The 23,614-nt window shown below is 47.9% G+C and overlaps 1 protein-coding gene across 1 annotated transcript in view; it reads left to right on the top strand.

Moving 5' to 3' along the window:
• Window positions 1-23,614, top strand: part of LOC143032422 (MAP/microtubule affinity-regulating kinase 3-like) — a 32,512-nt gene that overhangs the window by 4,128 nt on the left and 4,770 nt on the right. Inside the window, exons 2-4 of the mRNA XM_076197173.1 lie at window positions 7,272-7,903; window positions 12,491-12,697; window positions 13,496-13,661. Of these exons, the coding sequence (XP_076053288.1) occupies window positions 7,272-7,903; window positions 12,491-12,697; window positions 13,496-13,661 (1,005 nt within the window). The remainder of the gene's footprint in view (window positions 1-7,271; window positions 7,904-12,490; window positions 12,698-13,495; window positions 13,662-23,614) is intronic.

Here is a 23,614-nt window from a genome sequence, read left to right as displayed (position 1 = left end):
TTGAGGCCTGCGTCAGCTGCAGCAGCTGTGTGTCATGATACTCCTCTCGGCTTCCCCCCCCCCCCTCGCCCCGTTGTTGGAACACTACGGTCGCCGTAATGTCCCCGTCCTGTGTCCTCCCATTTTTCCCCCTTTACTTTTCTCGTGTTCTATATTTTTATTCACGGCCATTGTGTCCGCTGGCTCCTCTGTTTCTCTCGTGGCCCTGTGCTGTTCCCATTTTGACACCTACGCGCCTCGACACGTCCACTCCACCAGCTTACACCCCGCCTCCTGGTTCCACTCCCACATTCTCCTCCCCCACCCTTTTTTTTCGACTCCATCCGCCTCTTCCTCCATTGCCCTTCCTTCGTCTGTTGCGGGGTCTTCATTGCTGTGCTTGCAAGATGCCTGCGTCGTGTAACTCTTGCATGGGAATGAGTTCAGATGGTTGGATTATAGGTGGTCAGTGGCGATGGGCACACATGGTAGGCAGGTATAATCACCTCGGCCTTTGTTAAGCCTCCCTTCCCATTCGGGCTATATTTAGCTCTCGCTTGACATTAAGATGCAGGTTGACCTTGCTTGGTGGCAACCTTAACACCGCCGATCGTGCGGTACACCTTCCTCTCCCTGGAAAATTTTCTTTGTCACTGCTGGGCACGGTGACATTCTCTTCTGTGGCCATCAGTGCACATGTGAATTCAAAGTAACTGGTTACGTGTTTGAACTATGGGGGCAAAGGGGACGGGGAGAAAGGGCCCTTCTCAGGCGCCCATGTATTTACGTCCCTGATTTATGCTTTATTTTCCAACGCTGTGCCGGTCGCACCTTCACAATCGTATATGCGCATGACTAAAGTGTATGTGGTTATGTGTGTGTGCACACTTATACAAACGCACGCACGCACACACACCTTACCTGGGCACCGTCCTTGGGCAAGTGAGTCAATTCCATGGTCACTCCAGAGTTGTGTACAAACATACGCACAAACACTCGCAGCTCACGCACACACCTATAAGCAACCAATATACAAAGGTATTGCTAATGGGTTTCTAGGCAGCCATGACGTAGATCCTGCCTCGTATTACCTTACGCTCTTCGGGAGCACCCGCTCCCATAATGTATCTTCGGTCTTTTACACCAGCAACGCAATATCGATTTGTGTGCAGATACTTTGCGATCTCTTCCCCGATCCTTTGGCGGTGGTGGTGTCCCACTAGTGAGGATGATGCCATCGAGAAGGATTTGCCTGGTTCCCGGCCGGTGCTTGGAGGAAATGCGTCATCATTCAGCCTTGCTCATGTTGTTTAAAGTTTTGTCCAGCGTGAGTGCGGTTACCTTATCTGCACTGCGGATTCTTCAGAAGCGAGTGGCCGCCTTCGGATTGTTGCTACATTGTTTAGTTGCTTCTCTTCTCTGATGTTGGTTTGTTGATGTGTTTACAACCTGTGCTGAGGCCCATCGTTTTAACACTGTATATTCATGTCGGTTATTAGGCATTGTGGATAACTTTATACAGTATACGCGTGTCAATGATTATGCAACTGATTAAGGTATATTGGTCGTAGTGCATGTATAAATAATAGTTGAGGTGGTTATACGGTTAGTCATTGGCTGGGAGCTGTAGTCTAAATGGATTGGTTCCCAATATAGGTTCGCTATAGCACACTTGGGAGTGATCTTGGTGATGGACAGACCAGCGGGCGTGCTACAGGTAGATTTTGTGGCAGCTCACTGTGCCCGATGATGTATTGCGCAGTTCGCATTGCGCGGGGGGGAAGGGGTAGCAACTCGCCCTTCACGCCGAATGCGGCACACCGATGATCAGCTGGAAACTGTAAAATTGTTACTCGATGTTTTACAATCCCAAGGAGTTCCTCGAAAGCTGTTGTAGCCGTCAAGTTTGAGCTTCGTTACAGTGTATATTAATGACCATGCTTAGGCGCCCCAATTCCCTGTATTCATTACCTTAGCATCCCCCTCAGTAGCGAAGGGCCTGAGAGTTCAGTATAGGGTGTTGACCCAGTCTTTCTCTTGATATCGAGTTACCGAAGATGTGCGTCTTACTGTCATCCTCGTTTCTTCATTGTTGTTATACGACGGGCCGTTGCTCTGCTTTCCGGAGTAGCCTACTCTTCGTATCCGGAGAAAGTTGTTGCTGTTAGCGACTCAGTATTCTGGTGGCTCGTCTGAACCGCATCCTGTAAAGCAGTGATTCTGAACCTGTTCATGATTCGCGTGTAGTGATTTATTATTAATATTATCACCCTGGAGATCTTTCTCTCGTCATAAAATAGCCAAATATACAATGATCCTCTAAGTTCCTCTTCTCCCTGATAAATTCAGTCACTGCCAAGAAGTAGTGCCATACTGACCTTAAACAACAATATTAAGCTTACGTCTGTTTGCCTGGTGGAAGGGTTGTTGTGCATGGCTTGTGAGGATATGGATATGCGATCTTGGGCTGTACCCGAGTGTCTAGCCGGTTACCTCACAGGGGGAATGGGGGGGGGGGGGTCCGCCAGACGACTGAGGGCCACGAGACTGAAAGGAAGTGGAGTGGTGGGTTCTTCGCAAGGTGGACACTTGCCTGATAGGTCAGAAGTGGAGGAAGAAGTCCATGAAGTTGACGAAGTTGCAAAGGGTGTTTCGGTCCTTCGTATCCTTTCGTTTTTGCTGTTGCCATGCTATTCCATTCATCTCCGTGACACCCTCTCGGTAGCGAAAGAATTTCATTGGGTGCCTACTAACGTTAGCGCAGGTCTAAAAAATGACCTGTTAAATGAGTTTTGGAGGAGGGAGAGGGACGGAGTGGGTGACTGTGTGTCTGTGTGTGAGCAGAGAAAGCAGAAGAGTCGGGTCCCCTGGGCACTTCTCACTTTTAACGGAACTGCTTCGGGGGATCACCACCACCACCACCACCCACTGTTGTCTTGCACACTTACTGGTGTTGCAGGAGGGAGGAGGGGAGTCGAAATCTGCACGTGCGAGAGTGATATATGGCCACTTTCTGTTCACGTGTAGGTGTGGGGGGGGGAAGTTGTCCTACTACTTTTCTTATATTTGTTTACTGTCTACGCTGGGAGGTGGGGGTGGAAGCGTCTGTGTTTTGGGTATTGAGGGTCCCTTAGGTGTCATTTGGAAATGAAATTGGCGTCACGGGTACAAAGCGAGGTGGTTGTGGTGTGCAGCAGGTTGTGCCAACACAACTAATGATGACGTGGTGATCGGTGTTGCAGCGTGGGCCCCACGTGCTGGTGGTGCTGCTACTGCAGATGGTGACCGGGCGTTGCGCCACGGAAAGATGGTGCCGTGAACCCAATGGGGGTAGGTTTGTTTGTGTTAAAATATAACACAACTCCCATTTAACCAGTAACCATTTATATATATATATATATATATATATGTGTGTGTGTGTGTGTGTGTTGAGGACACTCATATATATATATATATATATATATATATATATATATATATATATATATATACTCTTAACTCCTTGAGCACTTGCTGCCATTAGGTTATTTCATTCGTATCAGTAGCGAGAGAAATATGGCCAGACAATTTTATTTATCATATTAACATATCCTCGGCTGAAGGTGTCATTTGGGAACAAGGCTGAACAGAATGAATCTAGTTTCTCGTAGGAAAGTTGTTTTAATCTGGGATGGATTGCCCCTCGTTAAGGGACGAACGGAGGAGGAAGTGAATGAATGAATGTAACCGCGAGGACGTAGAGGCCTGGAGACAGGGACGCTCCCCAACACCTCTCCGTGGACGGCGTGAAAGTTCTAGACAGGTATGTCCGGGTGGATTGGCGGGTGTGAGGATATCAAGCGCGCGTCCTCCGGATTCAGGGAATCCTCTGAGCTGAATGAAATCGTTTGGTATTAAGTAGAAAAGTTAATTACTAATGTGTCTTGGCAATATTTTTTTTTCATGTTGGGATGGATAATTTACTCATGTCTAGAATAAAAAGAAAAGTTCCATCTGATACGGAACCTACATGATGCATGGCATCCTTCGAACGTAACGAACATTAACTTTTATCTTGGATATAACTAAGTTATTTTATTCCATTGTGGTGATTCCTCGGCTGTTAATAGTTTAATCCTCCCAAAATAATGAGATACTCTAAAGATTTGAGACTGGCAAGCATCAGGCGATTTTATTCAACTGGGTAAGACCTCATGGTAAAAGACGTCTTGATCGATCAAGGCTCCGCCAAGGCCTCAGCTGAACAGATTGGGTGTCTGCCGCAGCAAAATCTTTAACCCTCCAGGGCCGAGCATGACCGAGGAGGTGGGGTTGCCAGGGGGAGGGGGGGGGAGTGTCCACGGAGTCAAATAAAACATCCGACATTAACCAGAATGAAGTATTTGAAGATAATTGGCATGGTGGATCATCGAGACTGTCTCACCCTTCACTCCTGAAGGGAATAACATCGCTGAATAGAATTGGCTGTCGTTTCTTAGAAGGTACTAGGCCTTCATGGGCTGTATTGCATGTGTCCATGTTGAAAGACTTAAGACTTCCTTATTTGGTCAGGCGGCAGCAAACGACTAGACAGACGTGAAAGTCGTCTCCTGCTGTGTTCTGCTAACCATGCATGCATGCATGGCCTCTGCATTCTCTGGCTCCCTCCGGTCTGCTCCCACCCGCCCTCCCTCCCTCCCTCCCTCCCACCACCTCATTCGTGACACTCCCTGTCGCCCTACTTTTTTGTTCGATCCCTCCCCTCTTCGTCGCAGTATTCCTTCGTCGAAAATCCTCTTGTTACTTTGATCTGTCGTGGGTCGTTCTTCATTCGTTTGCGATATATAGTTTCCGTCTTCGTCCTTTTTTTGTATGCTTTTATTGTAGATTTGCTTATTCCCTGTTCGTGCAACCTCCCTCGTTTTTAAAGGTATAGGTCTGTTTCTTTCCGGTTATTCTAATTTTTTCAGTACTTGTAATTTTCAGCCAATCTGCACCTATCGTTATACTATCTCTCTCTCTCACACACACACACACACACACACTCGGTGGCGCGGTTGGTAGAGCGCTGGACTGGGAAGCACGGTGGTGCTCGCAGTACCTGGTTCGAATCCTGCCCAGGGCCGAAATTATTTCGGTATCGCCGCGCTTCGGGTCGTTACTCTGACTCTCGTGGGCTTGGAGTTGGGTGTGTGTGTGTGTGTGAAAGGTCATAGCATTACCCATAGATCGGTCATACGAGCTCTGAGCTCTCTTCCGGAAGGGAAATAGCTGTCGATCACGAGTCCAACACGTGATCCAAAGACCAAGGTGAATACACACACACACCACAGATTGTGCAGAATACACAAACACGTACACTAAATTTTACTTCATCCTAGTGTATTTAAGTTCTTCCGTTCGTACTGCGCCCTTCCCCTCGCCTTCATATTGCCCTACTCAAGTTCTTTTAGCCTCGTCTTCTCTTGTTCGTTGCCTTCTCCTCCTTTTTCGTCAAGACTTCTCCTCCCCCTTCGCTCGACTTGCTCCAGTCCCATTGCTTCTTCCGCCTTTGCAGTTCCCAGCAGCAGGCCATGTCTTTCTCTCTCTCTCTCTCTCTCTCTCTCTCTCTCTCTCTCTCTCTCTCTCTCTCTCTCTCTCTCTCTCTCTCAACTACATCTTCCCGAACTCAGGCTTATGTTTCTATTCTGGAGATTCCCATTCTAATACCTTTATGCCGTGTCCCCTTTTCTATTCAGTAAAGGCGTCTTGCGTTATCTTTCCCCTTTCCGGAGACCCTCTTTACCCTTTTTTCTACTGAGCTGGTTCTTCCCCACCTTAACTACAGCTCACTGAGCCCACCTCCTTTCCTCTTTCCCTGAGGCACTTGTCCTTACCTATCCACATCCCTCGAGGCCCTTCCCGTAACCCTTCACCCCCCCCCACCGTCAGGTCAAACTCTTCCATCTCAGAGTACGTCTTCCCCGTGACCCCTTCACATCCATAGTCCTGCAAGTCGTATGACCCAGATTCCCTCCTCCTACCTCTGCTCTTTCAACGCCGCCACTGCCTCTTCTGTCTTCATTTCATATTCGAGTATTATAAGAATATATTTTTCTCTGGAGTGTTTTTGTATTCAGTTCTAACTCGTCCCCGTCACGCCTACTGCCTGCCTCCCCCACCCCACCCCACCCTCTCTCTCTCTCTCTCTCTCTCTCGTTTGTTCCTCTTCTTGACACTATCGACCAGGTACCTGCAGTCCTTCCTATGTTGCTCCAACGTTCCTCGTTCTTGCTTGCCTTTTCCCGCTCCGGCGTAATTCCTCGTAAATGCCTTGCCCCGTCCACTCTGTACCCTTTGCGTTGTTTCCCTTCCTCCTCCCAATGCCCTCTTGTTCCCCCTTTTATTTTAGCTCCTGCCCACGCGCCTCCACCGTGTGTGTCACTTCGTGACATGTGAAACTGGTTCTCGTTGGGAGGAAGGAGAGACGGTAGGGGGCGGAACAGGTATTGGTGTGGATGGGGGCACTGTCCTAGCGACTATGTTGGAGACGGGAAACATACCCAGGGTGGAGCAAATTAGAAATAATCATGTCTGGTGGTTGTGGTGTCTGGGTCGTGTGTATGGTGGTGGAGGGAGCTGTGGTGGCGTTGTCTGGACTGTGGTGGAGGAAGGTGTAGTGGAGGATGGAGTGTGCGGTGGTGGGCTGTCGGGAGTGTGTCGGGTCGGCGACGGTGGCTGGACTCTTTTCCGACGGGGGACTGGGGTGGTGGTGCACAGCGTCTGGCGGCCGGGGGCAGTGATTGGGGCATACAATAGTGTTTTTAACACTCAAATATGGGTCACCTTCTAGATTTGATGTTCATATAAGCAATGAAAAGGGTCAAAGACGGGCTGGTCCCAGTTAGCCTTAATCTTATTCGTTTCTGTGGTTCCCTGCGGGTGTGGGGGGGGGGGTGCATTCGGGATGTGTTGGTGTAGTGAGGAGTACCTTTAGACGATGAAACCGCGGATTTTTTTTTATGAAAAGGAAGAAAAAAAATTATATAACAGGGGTAAGAAGAACCTCTGGTATCCCAGACTTCACCTGAGCAGCATGCACCTCTTCCCCCTCCTCCGCTCTCCCACACACTCCTTATTGATCGAAGTACACGCCATACGAGGCTCAGTAGGGCGGAGTGGGTGGGGGTGGGGGAGAGAGTTGATGGGAGATGAAAATATGAATAGATGGTCATAGAATGTAAGAAGAGAGGTGGGCATGGCAATTTGTTTATGAATTAAGATTTTTTATATTATTTGTTGTACTAATTACTGTATTTTCTTCTCCTTTTCAGCGTTGAAGGACACCAGCCATCCGCACACTCCTCTCTCACATTACCACACTTTAGGTCAAGCGGGGGGAGGTGAGGGGGGAGGAGGTGGGAGACTTGGTACGCACAATTACCAGAACAATGTCCATAATCAACATAACCTCCACCAAGATGCTTCCACTGTTCCGACGCAGCCCGCAAGCAGAACCACACCGGTGTCAAACATCACGACGACGACACCACCACCGACGTCGTCGACGACAATGAACAACCAGCACCAACAACAAACGAACACCATCCCCCCTTCATCGTTTAGTGTCGCGTCCTTAACCACAACAGCAAACAACCATGCTGATACCCACGTCAGCACCATCACAACCATTAATAACAACAATAATAGTAATAATAGTACTGTCAACACGTCGAACGTCCTTCGCACGAGTATACCATTCAACAATACCACGAGGAACGGAGGGCGGTTCTCGCTGCATCGACATTACGCGATGGATAAGGTGGTGGATGACAATGGCAAGTCGACGCCCAAGGAGCTGGGAAAGGGAGGGTTCGGCACCGTCTATTCTGGCACCAGAGTGAGAGACGGCGCTCCCGTGGCCATCAAGGAATTCGACAAGGAACGGGTGCCATCATGGGATGTGGTAAGTTCATCATTATGTTTAGTCCCTTTGATGTTTGGAGCTTCCGTAGTTGACACAAAAATCCTTAAATGTCCATTACTGTTTACAACAGGTCTCATTGCTTGTTAAAGAACATACGTTCAGCTAAAGACTTTCTTCCAATGTAATTTCAACACTTCGTTGCACACCATCCTGGTAGTCTATGACGTTTTTGTTTGGTTTCGTAATATCCATGCCTAGGTTACATCCATTTGGTTAATTGAATAATAAACATGCTTTGTTAGGTGACACAAATGTATTTTTATGATATGATCGTTTTTAGGATTATTTACTGAGCCCCCCCTTGGCTGGTTTGGGTGACCTCTCTGGCTCTACTAGTCTACAGTTGTGCGAATCGTTAGTTACATGTCAGTATGAATGCTGGTCATCTAAATTAAAGACGAGGCCCTAATAAATTGGTCAGTGCATGTGATCTTATGTATCACGCCCACGTCTGTATGCGCTAGGTGGGCAATTATGGGAAAGGTTGCTTAAACTTGTATTACTTCCTCAACATCGCATCTGAGAGTAAACCCTTTCCGCGCACTTTTTGTTATTTAGGCTTCCGCCAGATTGGTTTATACTTCGTGGTGTATCCTCGGTAGCGGAAGTTACACGATGGGCGTGAGAGACGGGGATGGGACTGTACAGGATACTATCCTTCATATTACCACCAACACCGATGTGGAGTACTTTTCACATGCGGTTGTGTGCCTTGCACTGCTGCAAACATCCCCAGAAATTTAGGCCTTGGGAGACGGGGGCAGGGCAGTGCTGTTAGTGAGGAAGTTGCGCTGCGGGCAGGTGGCGCTGTATTTCACCTCGGCAGCTGGTGACGTCTAGTGCAGGGATTCGCCCGGTACTCGGGACATTAGGCAAATGGTTTCGAAGGGTTAGTCCGCGGTGTGGCCTTTGCACACTTGAACGAGGCTGAGGTTTTCGTGGTGGCCGTAATATGTACTAATGTGTGTGTGATGGAGTGTATCTCCTGCCGAGCGTACTGTCCAGGAAGAATGTTTCGGTTCATGGGCTCGTGTGTTTGTCAATTGCTTCCTTTCCCAGTACACCGCCAAGTAAATAAAACAAAGTCTTACGGTGGATGGCAAGCTCTGTAAAGGGACGCCGCTGTGTTGAATGGAGTGAGTGATGTGTAGACCTGGAGTGATGTTGTGCCGACGTGGGTTGTGGAGGGTGGAGGGGGTGGGGGTGGGGAGAGTAACGGGCGTGTGGCCGTAGCGCGGGGTTGAGTGGACGGCGGCTCTGCACGGGTGCGTCTTAGCCTCGTCATCTGGTTTAGCTTGTGAATACACTGACTTTTTCGGTCTTCCGGAAGGCGTCTGCACTGAGGAGCACACGTACGGATCATCCTGCATGGTATATACAATAACATTCATCTCGTAAACACAGCTTGTTTTCGTTTCAGCAGGAAGGCGTACGGAAGAGGTAGTTTGCGACCACTCAGGTCATTCAACTTTGAACATCAAAAACAAACATGTAAAATGACATAGCTAAGTACATTTGTAGTGTCTAGTTATTCGTATCTTTGCTCTTATACCTTCAATGTGAGGTTTACTCGCCACCCATCCCACAACACACATTGATTCGAAACTATTGACAATAAGTTATGGAGCCGAGGCAGCGTTACACACTCGGCGAAGTTTCGAACATTCCTTCTGATCTTTCCACCATGGAGGAGGAAGAGAGGAGGGCGTGGAGTTTCGTCTTCAGAGGAGGTGGGGGTGTTGGAATGTTCGTCCGTACGTGCTTCATACGTGTGTGGACGAACGACTGGTCAGACATTAAGAGAGACGATTGGAAGCCTGTGCGAGATGAGGCTGCATCTCTTCGTCTGCTCATCCTTCTCAACGCTGCTAACCGCGGGAGCAGATGGAGGCCGTGGTTGGAGGGAGGAATCCGTCGACAGTAGTAATAAACTGGGTCCGCTACAGCGGCAGATGTGAAAAACACGATGTCAGCCGTGGCCCACCGTCTTGTAGGCCGAGAGAGTGAAGGGAAGATAAAAAATAAACAAAAAATAATATACTCACTCAACGTGGGATATGTTCTTCGGAGGCGTAGTATAGTCAGGGCAGTAGGTGTTGTGGGAGTACGACAGAGCCTCCTGAATGAAATCAAGGGTGTCATGGGACGAATTGGGGGAATGGGCTCTAATTGGAGGATCTACGAGTGGGGAGCGAGGTGGTTGGAATGCGCGCGGGCCGACGCATACCAGCTGGTCCCTTGCATACCAGTGGCACTGTCGGATAACATGCCGGTCAGGCCCGTACCCTGCGTCTGCTAACCACAGGCTCCCGCGCCGTCGCCTTGGCCTGCGTCGCAATCCTGAGAATGGGGTTAATTGTGGAACTTTAATTGTTAGAGGCCTTGCAACTGCTCAATGAGCTTCTTTACAAAAGCATCTTAATTTTGCACTTGGTCCTACTTTTAACGCAGTAATGGACCCACCATACTAACCTACCACAAGTAATTCGAAGTACACCTTGCCACATGTGTGCGCCCCTGGGTAGGTTGAGTGAAGGCTGGCTTTTTAGACCGGTTGCGTGTTCGGTGGATGTGTACGTGTGTGTGTGTGTATGCGTGCGCACACAAGAATAATTGGAATATGTACGTGGATCGTTCCGTGCGCTGCATCGATTGTTTCGTGTATCAATAGATCGAAGTTGTTTTCGAATCGCTGTGATCGAGTAGTTTGTGTGTATGCGCGTGCATCGACGTGTCATTAAACCCTCAGAGGCGTAGAGGTTTCTATGACCAGAACAGGATCGTTTGATGTTAACCTGAGGAAGATCTTTTGTGTCCCGACACTTCCCGGTGATTCAGTTTTGTCATAGACCTTTTTTTTTATCATATTAGACGCTCCTGACCTTAGTGAAGCACTAGCATTGTTACCGCTGATTTCTACCCTTGTGCGCGTACATGTACATATACATACATTTATGGACACGTACATTCATTTACATGTGTGGATGTGTGATAATAAAAACCGTTTGCCAGACACTGTTAGGGACCACCACCGACGTGTCTGCCCCTGCCCTCTATTCATATTTAATTTTTTCGATTTGCTTTCTTACGTGTCTTCCGTTACCATCAGTATCCAAGCATTCATAGCCTGCATCACTTACCTACCAGCCTCCCCCATCACAACAATCCTGCTCTTCCTCGTCCCCTCCCCCTCTTCTTCCTCCTCCTCTTTCTCCTTTGCCACCACCATGCTGGCGCCGTTGCCACGTAAGCTGCACGCTGCTCCACTGGAAAACGTATGAGTGCTTTCAAGAATGCGGCGGCCGTGCGAGACTTCCAGATGCAGTTAAAGTTACGTTGTTTACGGTATCGGTCACGTGACGGGGCTTCCCTCTTACGGGTGTCTCGAGTAGGTAGCACCGGTGTAATATGCAGGGAACTGAGCCCGGTGCTCTAGTTCACTTCTTGGCTACAGTTTGTTTTTCGAATGTTGCCCGGTGAGTGGGTGAGTGCGGGCGCGCGTGTTCAGGCGCGTGCTGCGTCGGTCATTTATCTCTGCGGGCTTTGCGAGTTGTTTTCGTTGTTGCAAAGGCGAGTCGTGTGTGTGTGTCTGGTTCGGTTTACATCAGAGGCATATGTTTAGTTAACGTTGGACGGAATTTCTAGACTGTTGATTTGTTGAGTGGCCACTGTGGGGAGATTAAGATAACACGAGTTCAAGGTCTAATAAAGGTCTTTCCTGAGTTGTGGATCACGTGTTTTTTTTTTTTTTTTTTTAAGTTATTACCTGTGGACCGACTGCATAACAGATGAATTTTATTTATTGTTGCAGTGTTCCGTGTGTGGTCTCGAAAATCTTGTCCTCATTCTTGACTTGTTACTGCAACCTCAACATTCTATTGTGTCAATGGAATTTGCCTTACAAGGATCAGTTTGTGTAGGGTACGACTCCTATAAAGATATTACATGTTAAGCAGGGGGAAGGCTGTATGTATAAATTCACGAAAGGGTACACATGAATATGTATCGAGGATGTTATTTCCTTTTTTATACGCCAGAACACTCCACGATTCTCTGCGTTGTCCTTTCTCGCACTCCAACTTCCCCCTCCAGCGTTACACCTGGGCCTGACTGGCGAGGTCCTTGCACTCAAGTGCGACACCCCCTTTAATACTTTACGTGGCCTTTCCTGCTCTCTCTCTATCTCTCTCTCAGTAGCCATGATCCGCAATCCTCTCCCTCCGTTTCCTTCTATCATCTGTGTCTCGCAATTGTTTGCTTCCATGATTATTTGCTGCTTAAGTAAAGTAGAAAAAACGAAGGCGGGGGTTGATGGTGGGGGTTGGGGGGGTCGAGGACCAGATGGCAACAGCCTGTGCTACAGGTGATCAGCCCTCGACGGCTGCGTACCAGACCTTCATTGCTTTCTTTTTCCCCTTCGTTCTCCCCCTTCGACTTGTCGTGTCCCTAAAAAAAATGTCTCTTTTGTGAGCGTATGTATTATGTACCTTTATTTTGTATTGCCATAAATGTATGATCAGGTTTCAAGAACGTCTTATGCAATCTGTTTTTTCTCTTTTGTTACAGTTCAACGGCCAGAGGGTTCCTCTCGAAATCTCTCTTCTCCTGCGCCTGTCACACATCCCTCAGGTCATCAAGCTCCTGGATTGGGTCGAGAGGGTTGATTCCTTCTTGCTCATTCTGGAACGACCTGATCCATGCCAGGACTTATTCGAGTATGTCTCGGAACGGGGACCTTTGCCTGAAGAAGAGGCCAGGGATTTTATGCACCAGGTAGGTTACCAGAGACTTCTCGTCATCTTTGCATGCAACTCCTCTGCATTGTGCGTCTGCAGGTTGTGTTGTAACGCGCACGTGTTATACTCCTTTCTCTCTACCTAAGGGTGAGTGAAATTGCATGGCAGCAGACGGAAAATCAGAGAATTGGCATCCAGTACGGAAGGGGTCAATGCACACGTGCACACACATCTGTAAATATCTCCATGTGGTCGGACACACGAGCACTTGCGTACTGGGTTACGGATACATCAACGAGGAGTAGGTACAGTCACGTGCCTGTACAAGTGTGCCCACGTGGTGGCGTCTACTTGTTATAAGACGCTGAGGAAGGGCAAGCAGTGGTACAAGTACTTCCCAAGGCGTTGCCTGGCCGGGGAACAAGTACCGAGGAGGAGGTGGAGGAGAGATTGTGTGTGGTCACGTGGTGCCTCTTGGGACCGGGGGGGGGGGGGGAGGTCTTCGGCCGGGGTCCAGTGGCCCGCAGTCGGCGCAGTTATTACTCTATGGAGTTTTTGCTTGTTGATATTATTAATATTAGCATCTTGTATTTATTTATCATTTCTTTTTTATAATTGTTCGGATTCATAAGTATTCCTTTTTTATCAGTATTTCAGTAATAGTTATTTTTATTGTCGCCGATACTATCATTATTCTATTATTACTACAAGTGCTGCAGTTAAACCTCATTTTTTTGTGTATGAGAAACAATATTGTTAAGAACTTCATAAAGTTGCTATTGACATCGCGTATACTGATATCTAAATCTGGCTTCTTCCCATCTATCTCCCGCAGGTGGTAACAACGATATTGGCCTGTCACGCAGCTGGTGTGATCCACCGCGACATTAAGGACGAGAACCTCATCGTAACCACGGACAGGAACGGACGCCGTATTCTTAAATTGATCGACTTCGGGTCTGGGGCCTTCCTACGGGATCAGATTTATACAGATTTCGATGGTAAGTAGAGGATTTGTTTGCTTGTTTTTCTGTCTTTGTGTTCAAGTTTGTCATCGTCCAGCCTCTGCCAGACAAAAGAGTGTATATTGAGGTGAACATACCAACTGGATGAGGAGAGCGTAGTGTGTTTGAGAGAGAGAGAGAACCAGTCTACGGATAGGCGTTGTATAATACTGAAGTGCCTTAGTTGTAGCGGGGTAACAGAATAGTTTTGATCCATCTTGTAAATTAATGTTTATTGCTGAGGTAGTCCATATGCCTTTTTTTCATACGAGGAACTAGTTTCTAAACTGAGGAAATATTATATACATAGATGACATATTAATGAACATTACATGTACATGATGAAATTTCATTGTATCTTGATTTTTGCCTTGGTTATGTTAAAAAACGTGTGTGTGTGTGTGTTCAAAATTGTGCATTACTTGATTTGACTGGCGGATGGGGTCAGGGTGGGTTCTGTTTCCAAGGAAACCCGGATTACGAGCGACACCGGCACTCGGTCAGGGAGGGTCACCCGTCTAGAATAGAGGTTAAGTGGGGAAGTGCGCCGGGTCGAGGTTGATGCAAGGGAGGGGGGTGTGGTAGGAGGAAGTAGGACATTCTGTGTCGAAAGCATTGCTTCATTGGTACTCTGATAGTAGGGACAAGGGCTGTTTCTGAAGGAGCATCTTTCGAAGCTCATGTTGACGAAGTGAATGTGCTTTTGTGATTGGTCATTACAGTTGCGTTGGATTAGGTGAGACGAGACATATGGTTAGGGACCGCAATTAGCCCCTGTTGTGTGGAAGAGCGTCTTTCGCTGCGCTTTCGATAAATATATTCATTCCACTTGTCGCCAGGTGATTACATTCAACTGCGAACTCTGTCTGTACAGCGGTTTTATTTAGCGAAAGGGATAATTCGGAGATGGAAAAGGGATTGTCTTGTGGTACGGCCGATGGAGTGAGTGGCCGTGTTGTAGCAATTGGGTCGACTTGCATCCTGGAACGCGCTCGCACACACACACACACACACACACACACACACACACACACACACACACACACACACACACACTGCTTGTTGGTGTAGTGGTTATCATCGAGGGCTTACGACGACGCAGACCAAAGATAACTGCAAACGTTACCTATTCAGTACATCTTATCCTAAATCATATTGTAGAAGTGGAGGGGTAACAAGTAGTAGTCTCATCAGACTAGGGACTCACTCATCTGAATTGAATAGTCCCACATTCGCCGAAACATTTTTTCAAGTGTACATATATGTGGTTCTGCAGCACAACGGTTTAATTGCGATGCTCTTTAACGTTCATCCGAACATAAATCCTCTAGATTGAATACGATTTTTTCCCCGTTTGTCCCACAAAGGGCTAGGAAATGTGGCATGGGTGTGGGAAGGTGGCGGGCTCGGAGAAGGACAAGGCCAGTCTGAGAAGGACGCGCTGCAGCGATGGTGGCGTAAGACTCTGAGGAGAGTGAGTGGAAGGGGAGAGGGTGGAAGAGTGAAGGTGGAAGAGTGTAGAAGGTGGTTCGTTGGTGGAAAGTTGTGTGGTGGAAAACGTCTGTAATGGGTGAGGTGGGTGATGAGGTTGGGGAGAAGGGGTAGGCAAGGCCTTGGGCTTGTCTTGTGATGATAGTGCAGTGATCTATTTGCAAGTTGGGTGATATGCGACCAGGATGTGATGGTAATGGGGCCGGGCGTGGTTGAGTGGGTTGGATCGTCTGCGGAATGTGGTGTGGCCGTGTTCAGTCTTCTGGTGGTATACAGGGTGTGGTGGTATGGTGGTATGAGTCTAAAGGGCAGTTGCTCATCTTTGCAACAACGGAAATCACCGTTACAATCTCTTCTGCCTTGACCGCTGCCACCACCGCCGTCTCCTTCGCAAGCCGCCTCTCATGGCACGACCATTCTCTCGGCGATTTCAGCGCCAGCTTTACATCCTCGGCATCGATCTTGTCCTAATTAACTATACTTTTCTCTCGCTTCAAGGGATAGTATGTCACTATGGACTGTAACTTCTTGAAATCTGCGCTACTGTATGTGGCTACTTCCGTCTTCCACTTTGCCTACCATTGCGTCCACTTTCACTCCAGTTCCATATTCACCACAACTTTCTCATCACCATCGCCACAATCAGCATTACATTCACATTCGCGATCGGATCCTGTTCGCTTCTTCATTGTAGATCTTCAAAAGATGCTTTTAGGATAAAGGAATTGACCTCTCAACAGTTTCTTTCACATTCTTGCTCGCCCATGAGCCTTTACTGTCGTAGATGCATAGATACGTGCACTGGCATGTTTAAATTGAAAGCTTTATTATTTAGTGACCTTGGTGAGGCAGTTATGTCTCATTGACCTATCCGGTGGTCCAGAATCCGAAGACATTAAAAAAAGAAAAGGGGACAGTCTTATGTCTGTAGACTTAGTGTTATCTATATTGGTACTCTTTTTAGGGCCCAGAATCCGAAGACATTTAAAAAGAAAAGAGGACAGACTGTGCATGTAGACTTAGTGTTATCTATATTGGTATTCTTTTTAAAGCACCATAACTTTGGGTAAATCGATATATGCACCGACTCTTTCACAAGTCGTGCGTCCACCAGGGCGAAACTGACCTCGTTCACCGCTCAAGCCTTACCTCGCCTTCGTCGCTGGGACCGCACCAACACGCTCACCAACATCCACCACACCACCTTCATTACAGAAAGCCTGCCGCCGTCTGATGTACAATTTTGGCGTCTCCCCTCGCCGTTATATTCATGGTGCGTATTGCGGTAACTTCTACATCTACGTCACCGTCCCCGGATACGGAACATTCGTTCTCTGTGGAGGGGTTTCCACCCCTCTGAATAGAATCGCCAGACACCAGCAGGAATTAATATGAAAGTCGTTATAACGTAGGGAAAGAGTTAACTGAGGTAGGCTTGAAGAAATGGTCAAAGCTGTACCCTGCAACGAAATGCTAACCTGTAGATCACCAAGACATTTGTCTGGGTCATCAGGAGCTGAAATTTCTTGCATATGCACTGGATAGAAAATTGGACATGGCGTACTTTCCGATTTTTTCCCACGCTCTTTTAGTCAGGATGCGATATGGATGTTCAGGTTTAACAACAAAGTATAGTTTTACGAGGATATGGGTCGCCTTGATAGGTAAGGGACAGAACTTGGGGTCACTACAACAGCAATCTTAAGAATCAATTATACACGCCATAACCTGCACCATCACGGTCGCTGGCGCTACATCTACACTACCACAAAGCCTCCTTACTCGCCACTCCACCACACCCAATCCATCTGCTGAAATCTAGACCACTAAACTCCACTACAACTCCTGTAATCCACTTGACTCCACCCATGGTTGTAAAGTACATTCTTTTCCAGTCCACTCGCGCCCGCGCCTTCACTACTCATACTTCTACCCTTCTCTCCTCTTCCTCCTCCTCCTCCTCCTCCTCCTCCTCATAAAGCAAGCGCTACAGTGACGGGTTTCTGTTTTTCGTCTCCACTAAGAATTGGAATCAAAGACTGTAAGGAGAGTAGTAGGAAGGAAAGCATAAGTTAAATGATCAGCATTCTTCTTTGCATGGAGATTAGTCTCCAGTCACAAAAGAACGCCACGTGACTGGTCCGTGGAGGTGTCACTAAAATCCCCAGAGAGTATTGACTGCACAAAACTTTACGCAGTCAATACTCTCCTACGGGGTACGGAGACGCAGTTTCTGTATTACGAATTACAACTTTAAGAAGTGCGGACTCGGCAAAGTTGGGGCGTTGTACGGACGAATTCTATTGTGGTGTCACCCGCCTCCTCCTGTGGCGGGGAGCAACTGTGTGACCAACAGTTAGACACGACGCTGTGGAATAGGCAACTTTCTTCACAGCCTTCCATCTGGCTCGCTTCCTCTGTAATATCTACTTTTATTACATGAAGGTAGTTTATCTACTACCATCCAGTATGTTTCCAAAGTTGCAGGGATCTTGCTTGTCACTATTTGATCACCATATTCTTGTACTTAGTCCAGACACTATTCTTCAGTGCATCCCTTCACTCTCTACCCTGAACCCCGGCCCTTTTATAACGGCCTGCCCCCTACTCGTGACTGCAGTACGTGCGCATGCGTGGTCTGGATTGGGTGGAATGTCCGCCGCGGAATGCGAGTTGCTATGGAGGCTTCCCTCGGGGGAACCAGACCTGGTGGTATGCAGGTGCCGGTGTTACTGTATATGGTTGGGTCCGAACTTGTAGTTGGGGGCTTCAGAAGTGCGTGGAGGGCGGGATGGGTGTGGCCTTAGAAGACACGGGGTGGTGTGGGATGGAGGTGCGATGATTGTAATTACAGTGAAGGTCTGAGACAGGTTCATTCCTGGGGAGTCGCATTGGTGTTTAAACCTCCATTATATGTGGTGTTTGTATCCAAGCCAGTTCGGCTCTCCGGTGAAAATCCAGGTGATTGACTGCAATGTATCAGATGTGTGTGTACTGCATAAAGGCTTGGGCCATTCTTGCAGCAGGTTGGAATACAGTGGTAAGAAATGTACAGTTTACTGTGGTTCTGACACAATAAGTGTAGCTCATTATTATGTGCAATATCCTACAATAGTACTGTCGTATGGTCAGTGAGGCGTGGTGGATGAGGTGTGCTTGTGACTGGATCACCGGGGTTGTTTGGCGTAGTGGAGAAAGAGAAGTTTCCTAAATTGTGTGTGTGTGTGTGTGTGCATGTGTGCGTGCGTCAGGCACTTACCCAACTTTTTCTGCATTTGTGATGTGTGGCATCAGGGTGGCGTGGCATGTTGTGGAGGACACGGCCTTCAGCAAACGCCATGGAGGTTTTAGGAGACGGGTGGGGCGCTGGTAGACCCAGTAGTTCTTCAGGTCCGGTTTGCATAGTTTTTCGTGTCAACTTCCTAGTACCGGGTCACCGGTATTAACCACGAAATAGCATAATATTCAGTGTCTGGATCTCTTGATAGTACTAGGTCACCAGTGTACACGACTATAAGAACATAGTCTGCAATTTCCTCCTCCGCCGACTGTCAATGTCAGATTGCTCTGGTTCAGATTGTGTCGACAATGATTCTCGGTCGGGGTTGAAGGGCCCCCTAAAGGTCCAAATAGGTTTCTGAAGGGGACCGGGAACCTGAAAGTAGTAGTAGATGATGGATGCGGAGCGATTCGATTGTGGTCGAGTTGGTTTCCAGGAAGTTGAGGAATAGTGACTTCCCACTTCCCCGCTCCCCGCGTGTGGGCCGCACCCCATGCATTACCGAACCTTGCTGCCACCGTCGCCTGAACTTCCACATGAGCGACCTGAACTGGACAGCAAAGCGAAATCCAAACTTCAGAGTTGCAAACGATTTCGTCACTGGGGCGGCGGCGCAGGCCGCGGCAAAAAGTGGATCCTTGCACGCGTTCGCGAGACGCGTGCACCCACGCACACACGTATACACACACGCATTGCACGCTCCTGCTTGAACACACACACACTTGTTAGTAACAATATCTCGTGCTCTCTTTCTCTTTATTTGTGTGTGTGCGTGCTAATGGGTAATCTGTAGGGGGGAGAGATCCTGGTCGAGATAAATAACAGGGAACTTTATTTTGGTAAGAGTAACGATATGGTATATAGAGTTGCTACAGCCGACTGCCCTATACCCACGCTTGTTCGCCTCCTCATGGCATCACATAATGTTTTTTTTTCCTAAGTGAACTGACCTTTTCTTGTTTAGAGCTTGAGGAAAATGAGACTGAAATTGTCGTCGACCTTGTGCCGTCGTTCCAGCCGATGGGCGCCCGGAATAGCGCGCACGCGAGCGTTATTCTGTTATCGGTTGTTATCCATGTATAACCGTGGTACCGTGGATGTGCTTATCTTTTGGAGCAGGAGCGCACGCGTGCGCGCATACACGACCAAAAATATATATAAGTACTAAACCCGAGCAGGACAAATTGAAAAGGCAGCAGCCCTTTCTTTTGTTTTCCATTGGTGAGCTTATATTGGAGAGGGATAGGATTTGCTGGTGTTGTTTGAATTTGTATGATTACAGAAGATTGTGAGCACGTGTCGCCAGGTTCCTAGCATTTTTGCCTTTTCTCCTCTATTCCCTCCCTCACTCACTCAATAACTCCACCTTTCCCTTTTCACTATCTCTGTCTTCTCTCTCTCTCTCTCTCTCTCTCTCTCTCTCTCTCTCTCTCTCTCTCTCTCTCTCTCTCTCTCTCTCTCTCTCTCTCTCTCTGTCTCCTCTCTCTCTCTCTCAATCAATCACTCCCTTCCTCCATACCTTTCCCTTTTCGTCGTCACCTGCTTACCACGTCTCCCTTTCTCTGCATGGTAAGGGAGGGGGGAGGGGTTAGTAGAAGAGAAAGTAGTCGCGTGAGGTGGAGCGACGGAGTAGTCAAGGAGGCGAGAGCCCGCTGTGTACAGTCGAACACAGGAATTGCTGGCACATGCTTTGCCGTTTTATAATTAAACTACACAAAAAGCGAACAACTTAATGTTTAAACGACATAGAGATGCTTCCAACAACAAGATATGCCTGTCAGTCGCCTTTCTCGTATTTCGAATTGGAGAGAGACAGTACGTTGGAATCCTGGTTTGTTGGGGGAGCCATTTTGGGTCCACCTGTAGTACTGCCGTGCGACGTTGGCGCGCCGACTATGAGTCGCCGCAGTGTGCGTCGTTAAGGCGAACGTTTGTTCATTATTGTTTTTATTAGTTTCCCTCCTCAGAGTCGTGTGAATGCCAACCCACCTGTTTATATTTTTGGGTTCCTTCTTGCTATTATGTACAATCACCGTGTATGTTACTTTGGGCCTTCTGTCGGTTTCTTGCGGTACTTTGATGAGGACAAACACTGTTCCAGATGTGGCTGTCTTCTGTATTATTGAAGCAAACTTTCCTCCCATTCTGGAGGCTCGCTGGCCGGGTGGATTAGAGCTTTGCTACTTCGGTGGAGGTCGAGGTGACAGCAGTTCGAATCCTGCCGCCGGCGAGTTGGACTAAGGGCATAATTCATTAAGTACCACGGTACAAAGTACTGCAGAGCGACCTTGGCGTAACGGGACTTGTTTAAAAAAAAAAAAAAAAAAAAAATCTCCGCATTGGGTTTAGACAGCTCCTCTCCACCCACGCTTCCTTCTGCTACGTTTCCCTTCACGCATCACCCATCCCCTCTTCCCCCAGACCTCCCCTATCCCTTCACGCTGTGCTCTCTATTAATCTCTACATGCCATGTCTTCTTCATTATCCGCTTCTCTATCGATTGAGTGCCACGGAGATGAATGAAATAGCCTGGCGGCAGAAAGAAAAGTTCCACCCAATACAAAAAGGGCTAATTTCTACAGGTAGAGTGCAACGTAAATGAATGAAAGTAATTTGGCAGCAAGTGAAAAAAAAAGAAAAAAAAATGTGGTGCCGCCCCGTATAGATTGGTTAAGCCTATCATTCCACATTCGCTCGTTCTTCGCCGCTGTCCCCCCTCCACCATCCATCTTTTGTCTTGTGCTCCCCGGTGAGGTGCGACACACCGAAGTCTTGTCCAATACTTCCGCCCGAACTGTTCACGATTCTTCTTTCATTCTTCCTCGACTTCGGGTTCCGCTTTCTTTCACTCTATTCGGTCCCGTTTCGGTGTCGTTTCGCTCCCGTTTCGCTCCCCTTCTTGTCCCCCAACAACGGACTGGCCTATCCCCGCCATCTTTCCTCGTATTGCAACACCCTCCCCCCCCTCCCTCCCACCCACACACGGGCATTATCCTGCACCCAGTGGTCGTTATCCATTTGTCTCTCCTGCTCTCTATCGACCCAATGATTGTAGTTTGTTTACAACGAACCCGCTGTGTGCTAATTGTTAAGTCTTAGATTCTCGGCGGTCAGTTTGTGGGATTTCTGACTTAATGATTCATATATTTTCTTTGTCAGCCCCCCGCTCTCGCTCAGCGGCATTAAGTCTTTGACAGGCATATGGCTTTGTCGTGAGCAAGCCGGGTTTCTTTTGTGTGTGTTCGTCTGTATAGGCTGATATCAATAACGAGACGTACACTGGTGTCCAGACGCTGACGTAGGGGCGCACACACACACACACACACACACACACACACACACACACACACACACACACACACACACACACACACACACATACACACAAAGAAAGGCGTACGCACACATCCGCACACAGACACAATAACGTGTGTATTTGTCTGTTCTATTATTTTGTCAATACAGTATCTGAAGCTGTGATTGTGGATTGTATGCGCTTTGCAAACCATTACACGACAATACTGCCGAGGTTCTTGTCGCGTGGTCGTTCGTGAATTAGGAATAAATGCATTTGAAATGACAGAAGAGTGCTATATTTGTGTTCATATAGGGACGGGCCCACATGAATTACCTAAATGTTGTGTGAACGATGTAAATGGTGTACCACTTCGCCCAATTTGTCATAATTTAATAACTCCAGAATACGCATTTGTGTGTCGAAACATGACATGTCCACCTTGGATTCTGGATTCTGGATTCCTAGGAAAGACCACCCGCTTGCGCGGGATCGTTTTTTGTGGGAGGGGAAGAATGTCTGTAAGAAAATGAAAAGACAGTAGCGTATAAAAGAGGTACACCTTGGTAGTGTACGAGATGCATTCGTGTGACCCGTTAGTGTCACTCTTCTCTGAAGAGGGTGTGCAGCTGGGCCCGATAGGCTTGTGAGTGGCTAATAAGAGGTCCAGCTGTGACGTGTAGCTCAGCAGTTGGGTAGTAACAGGCTTGGCTCTGATGTGGCGCCTCGTGATTGGTTAGTTGTATCCAAGGAATTGGAGGACGAGGAGGACAGTATGGTGTGTTTTTCATTTTGTTTTGGTGTGAGGGAAGCTGGGTTGACCTATGGACAGTAGGGTAGGGAGGTGATGAGTGAGCTATGGGACCATTAAGTGTAGTTTTGTTTACATCTGTGTAGTTGGCTAGGGAGTTGAGTTAGAATGGATATCAGTGTTAAACGTGTTTCTTTTCTCTGTTAATGGAGAAGACGGGGTAATTCATCACTAAGGAAAGGATGAAGGCCACTGAAGACGTGGTCAGTTGAAACATAAGTAGTGGACGGAGAGACAAGCTGTGGAGAGGGAGGGAGGGAAGGCTTGCAGAATTCCTTAAGTGGCTGCAGAACCAGATGGTTACGAAGCCAAGGTAAGGCAGCACAGATGTAGTTAGAGAGGGTTGAATCCGTGCTTGTATACGTGCCTAAGAGCGCGTATGTTAGCATTTGTGGTTGTTTGCATTGTTGCATGGGTGGAAGACCGGCAAGGTCGTGCAACGGGGGGCGGCCTTCACGAGCAGGGGTCCCTTCGCTCGCACACACTTGCTGTTGTCTTGTCTACCTTCGCTTCCGACCCCACTCGCTCGGTATAGCGCATACTGTTTTTATATCAGTCTTTCTTATGCTCTATGATTATCGCACACGGACGCAAAACGCGCGCGCGCGGCAGCACACGCACACAATTTTGTGTATGTGTACGCATCCTCCATCGAGTCGACAGGTGACCTTCCGAGGGAGCTCTTGGGTTAAGCATTGTGGAAGGGAGTAGCAGAACCCAGCTGAGGGACTTTATCACCCCTCGGCTTGCCTTCCCTCGTCCCCACACCATGAGCGTCCCTGGTTTCTCGTTCCTATTCCGTTTCCCAATTATCTTGTTATCTTTTGTATTTTCATGATGATTTTTAGTCTTCTCGTTGGCATCTCAGTTTATCGTCATAATTTTCTTCCCTTGTATCCTAACACCACAAGTTCCTTCACAGCGTATATGTAATTTCTCTTGTCCTAATCTCCATATATCGCCTCCTGTGCCCTGTTTCGTTCCCATGAATTTAATTTCCTATTAATTTTAGATTCCCGTTGTTTACCTTCTCCCTTGAATCTGCTTTTTACTGCTCGTGTGTGTGCGCGTAT

This window comes from Oratosquilla oratoria, chromosome 13 (assembly GCF_046742065.1).
Source record: "Oratosquilla oratoria isolate Oo_2021 chromosome 13, ASM4674206v1, whole genome shotgun sequence".
Classification (NCBI taxonomy): Eukaryota; Metazoa; Arthropoda; class Malacostraca; order Stomatopoda; family Squillidae; genus Oratosquilla; species Oratosquilla oratoria.
This window is presented reverse-complemented; position numbering and strand designations above follow the sequence as displayed.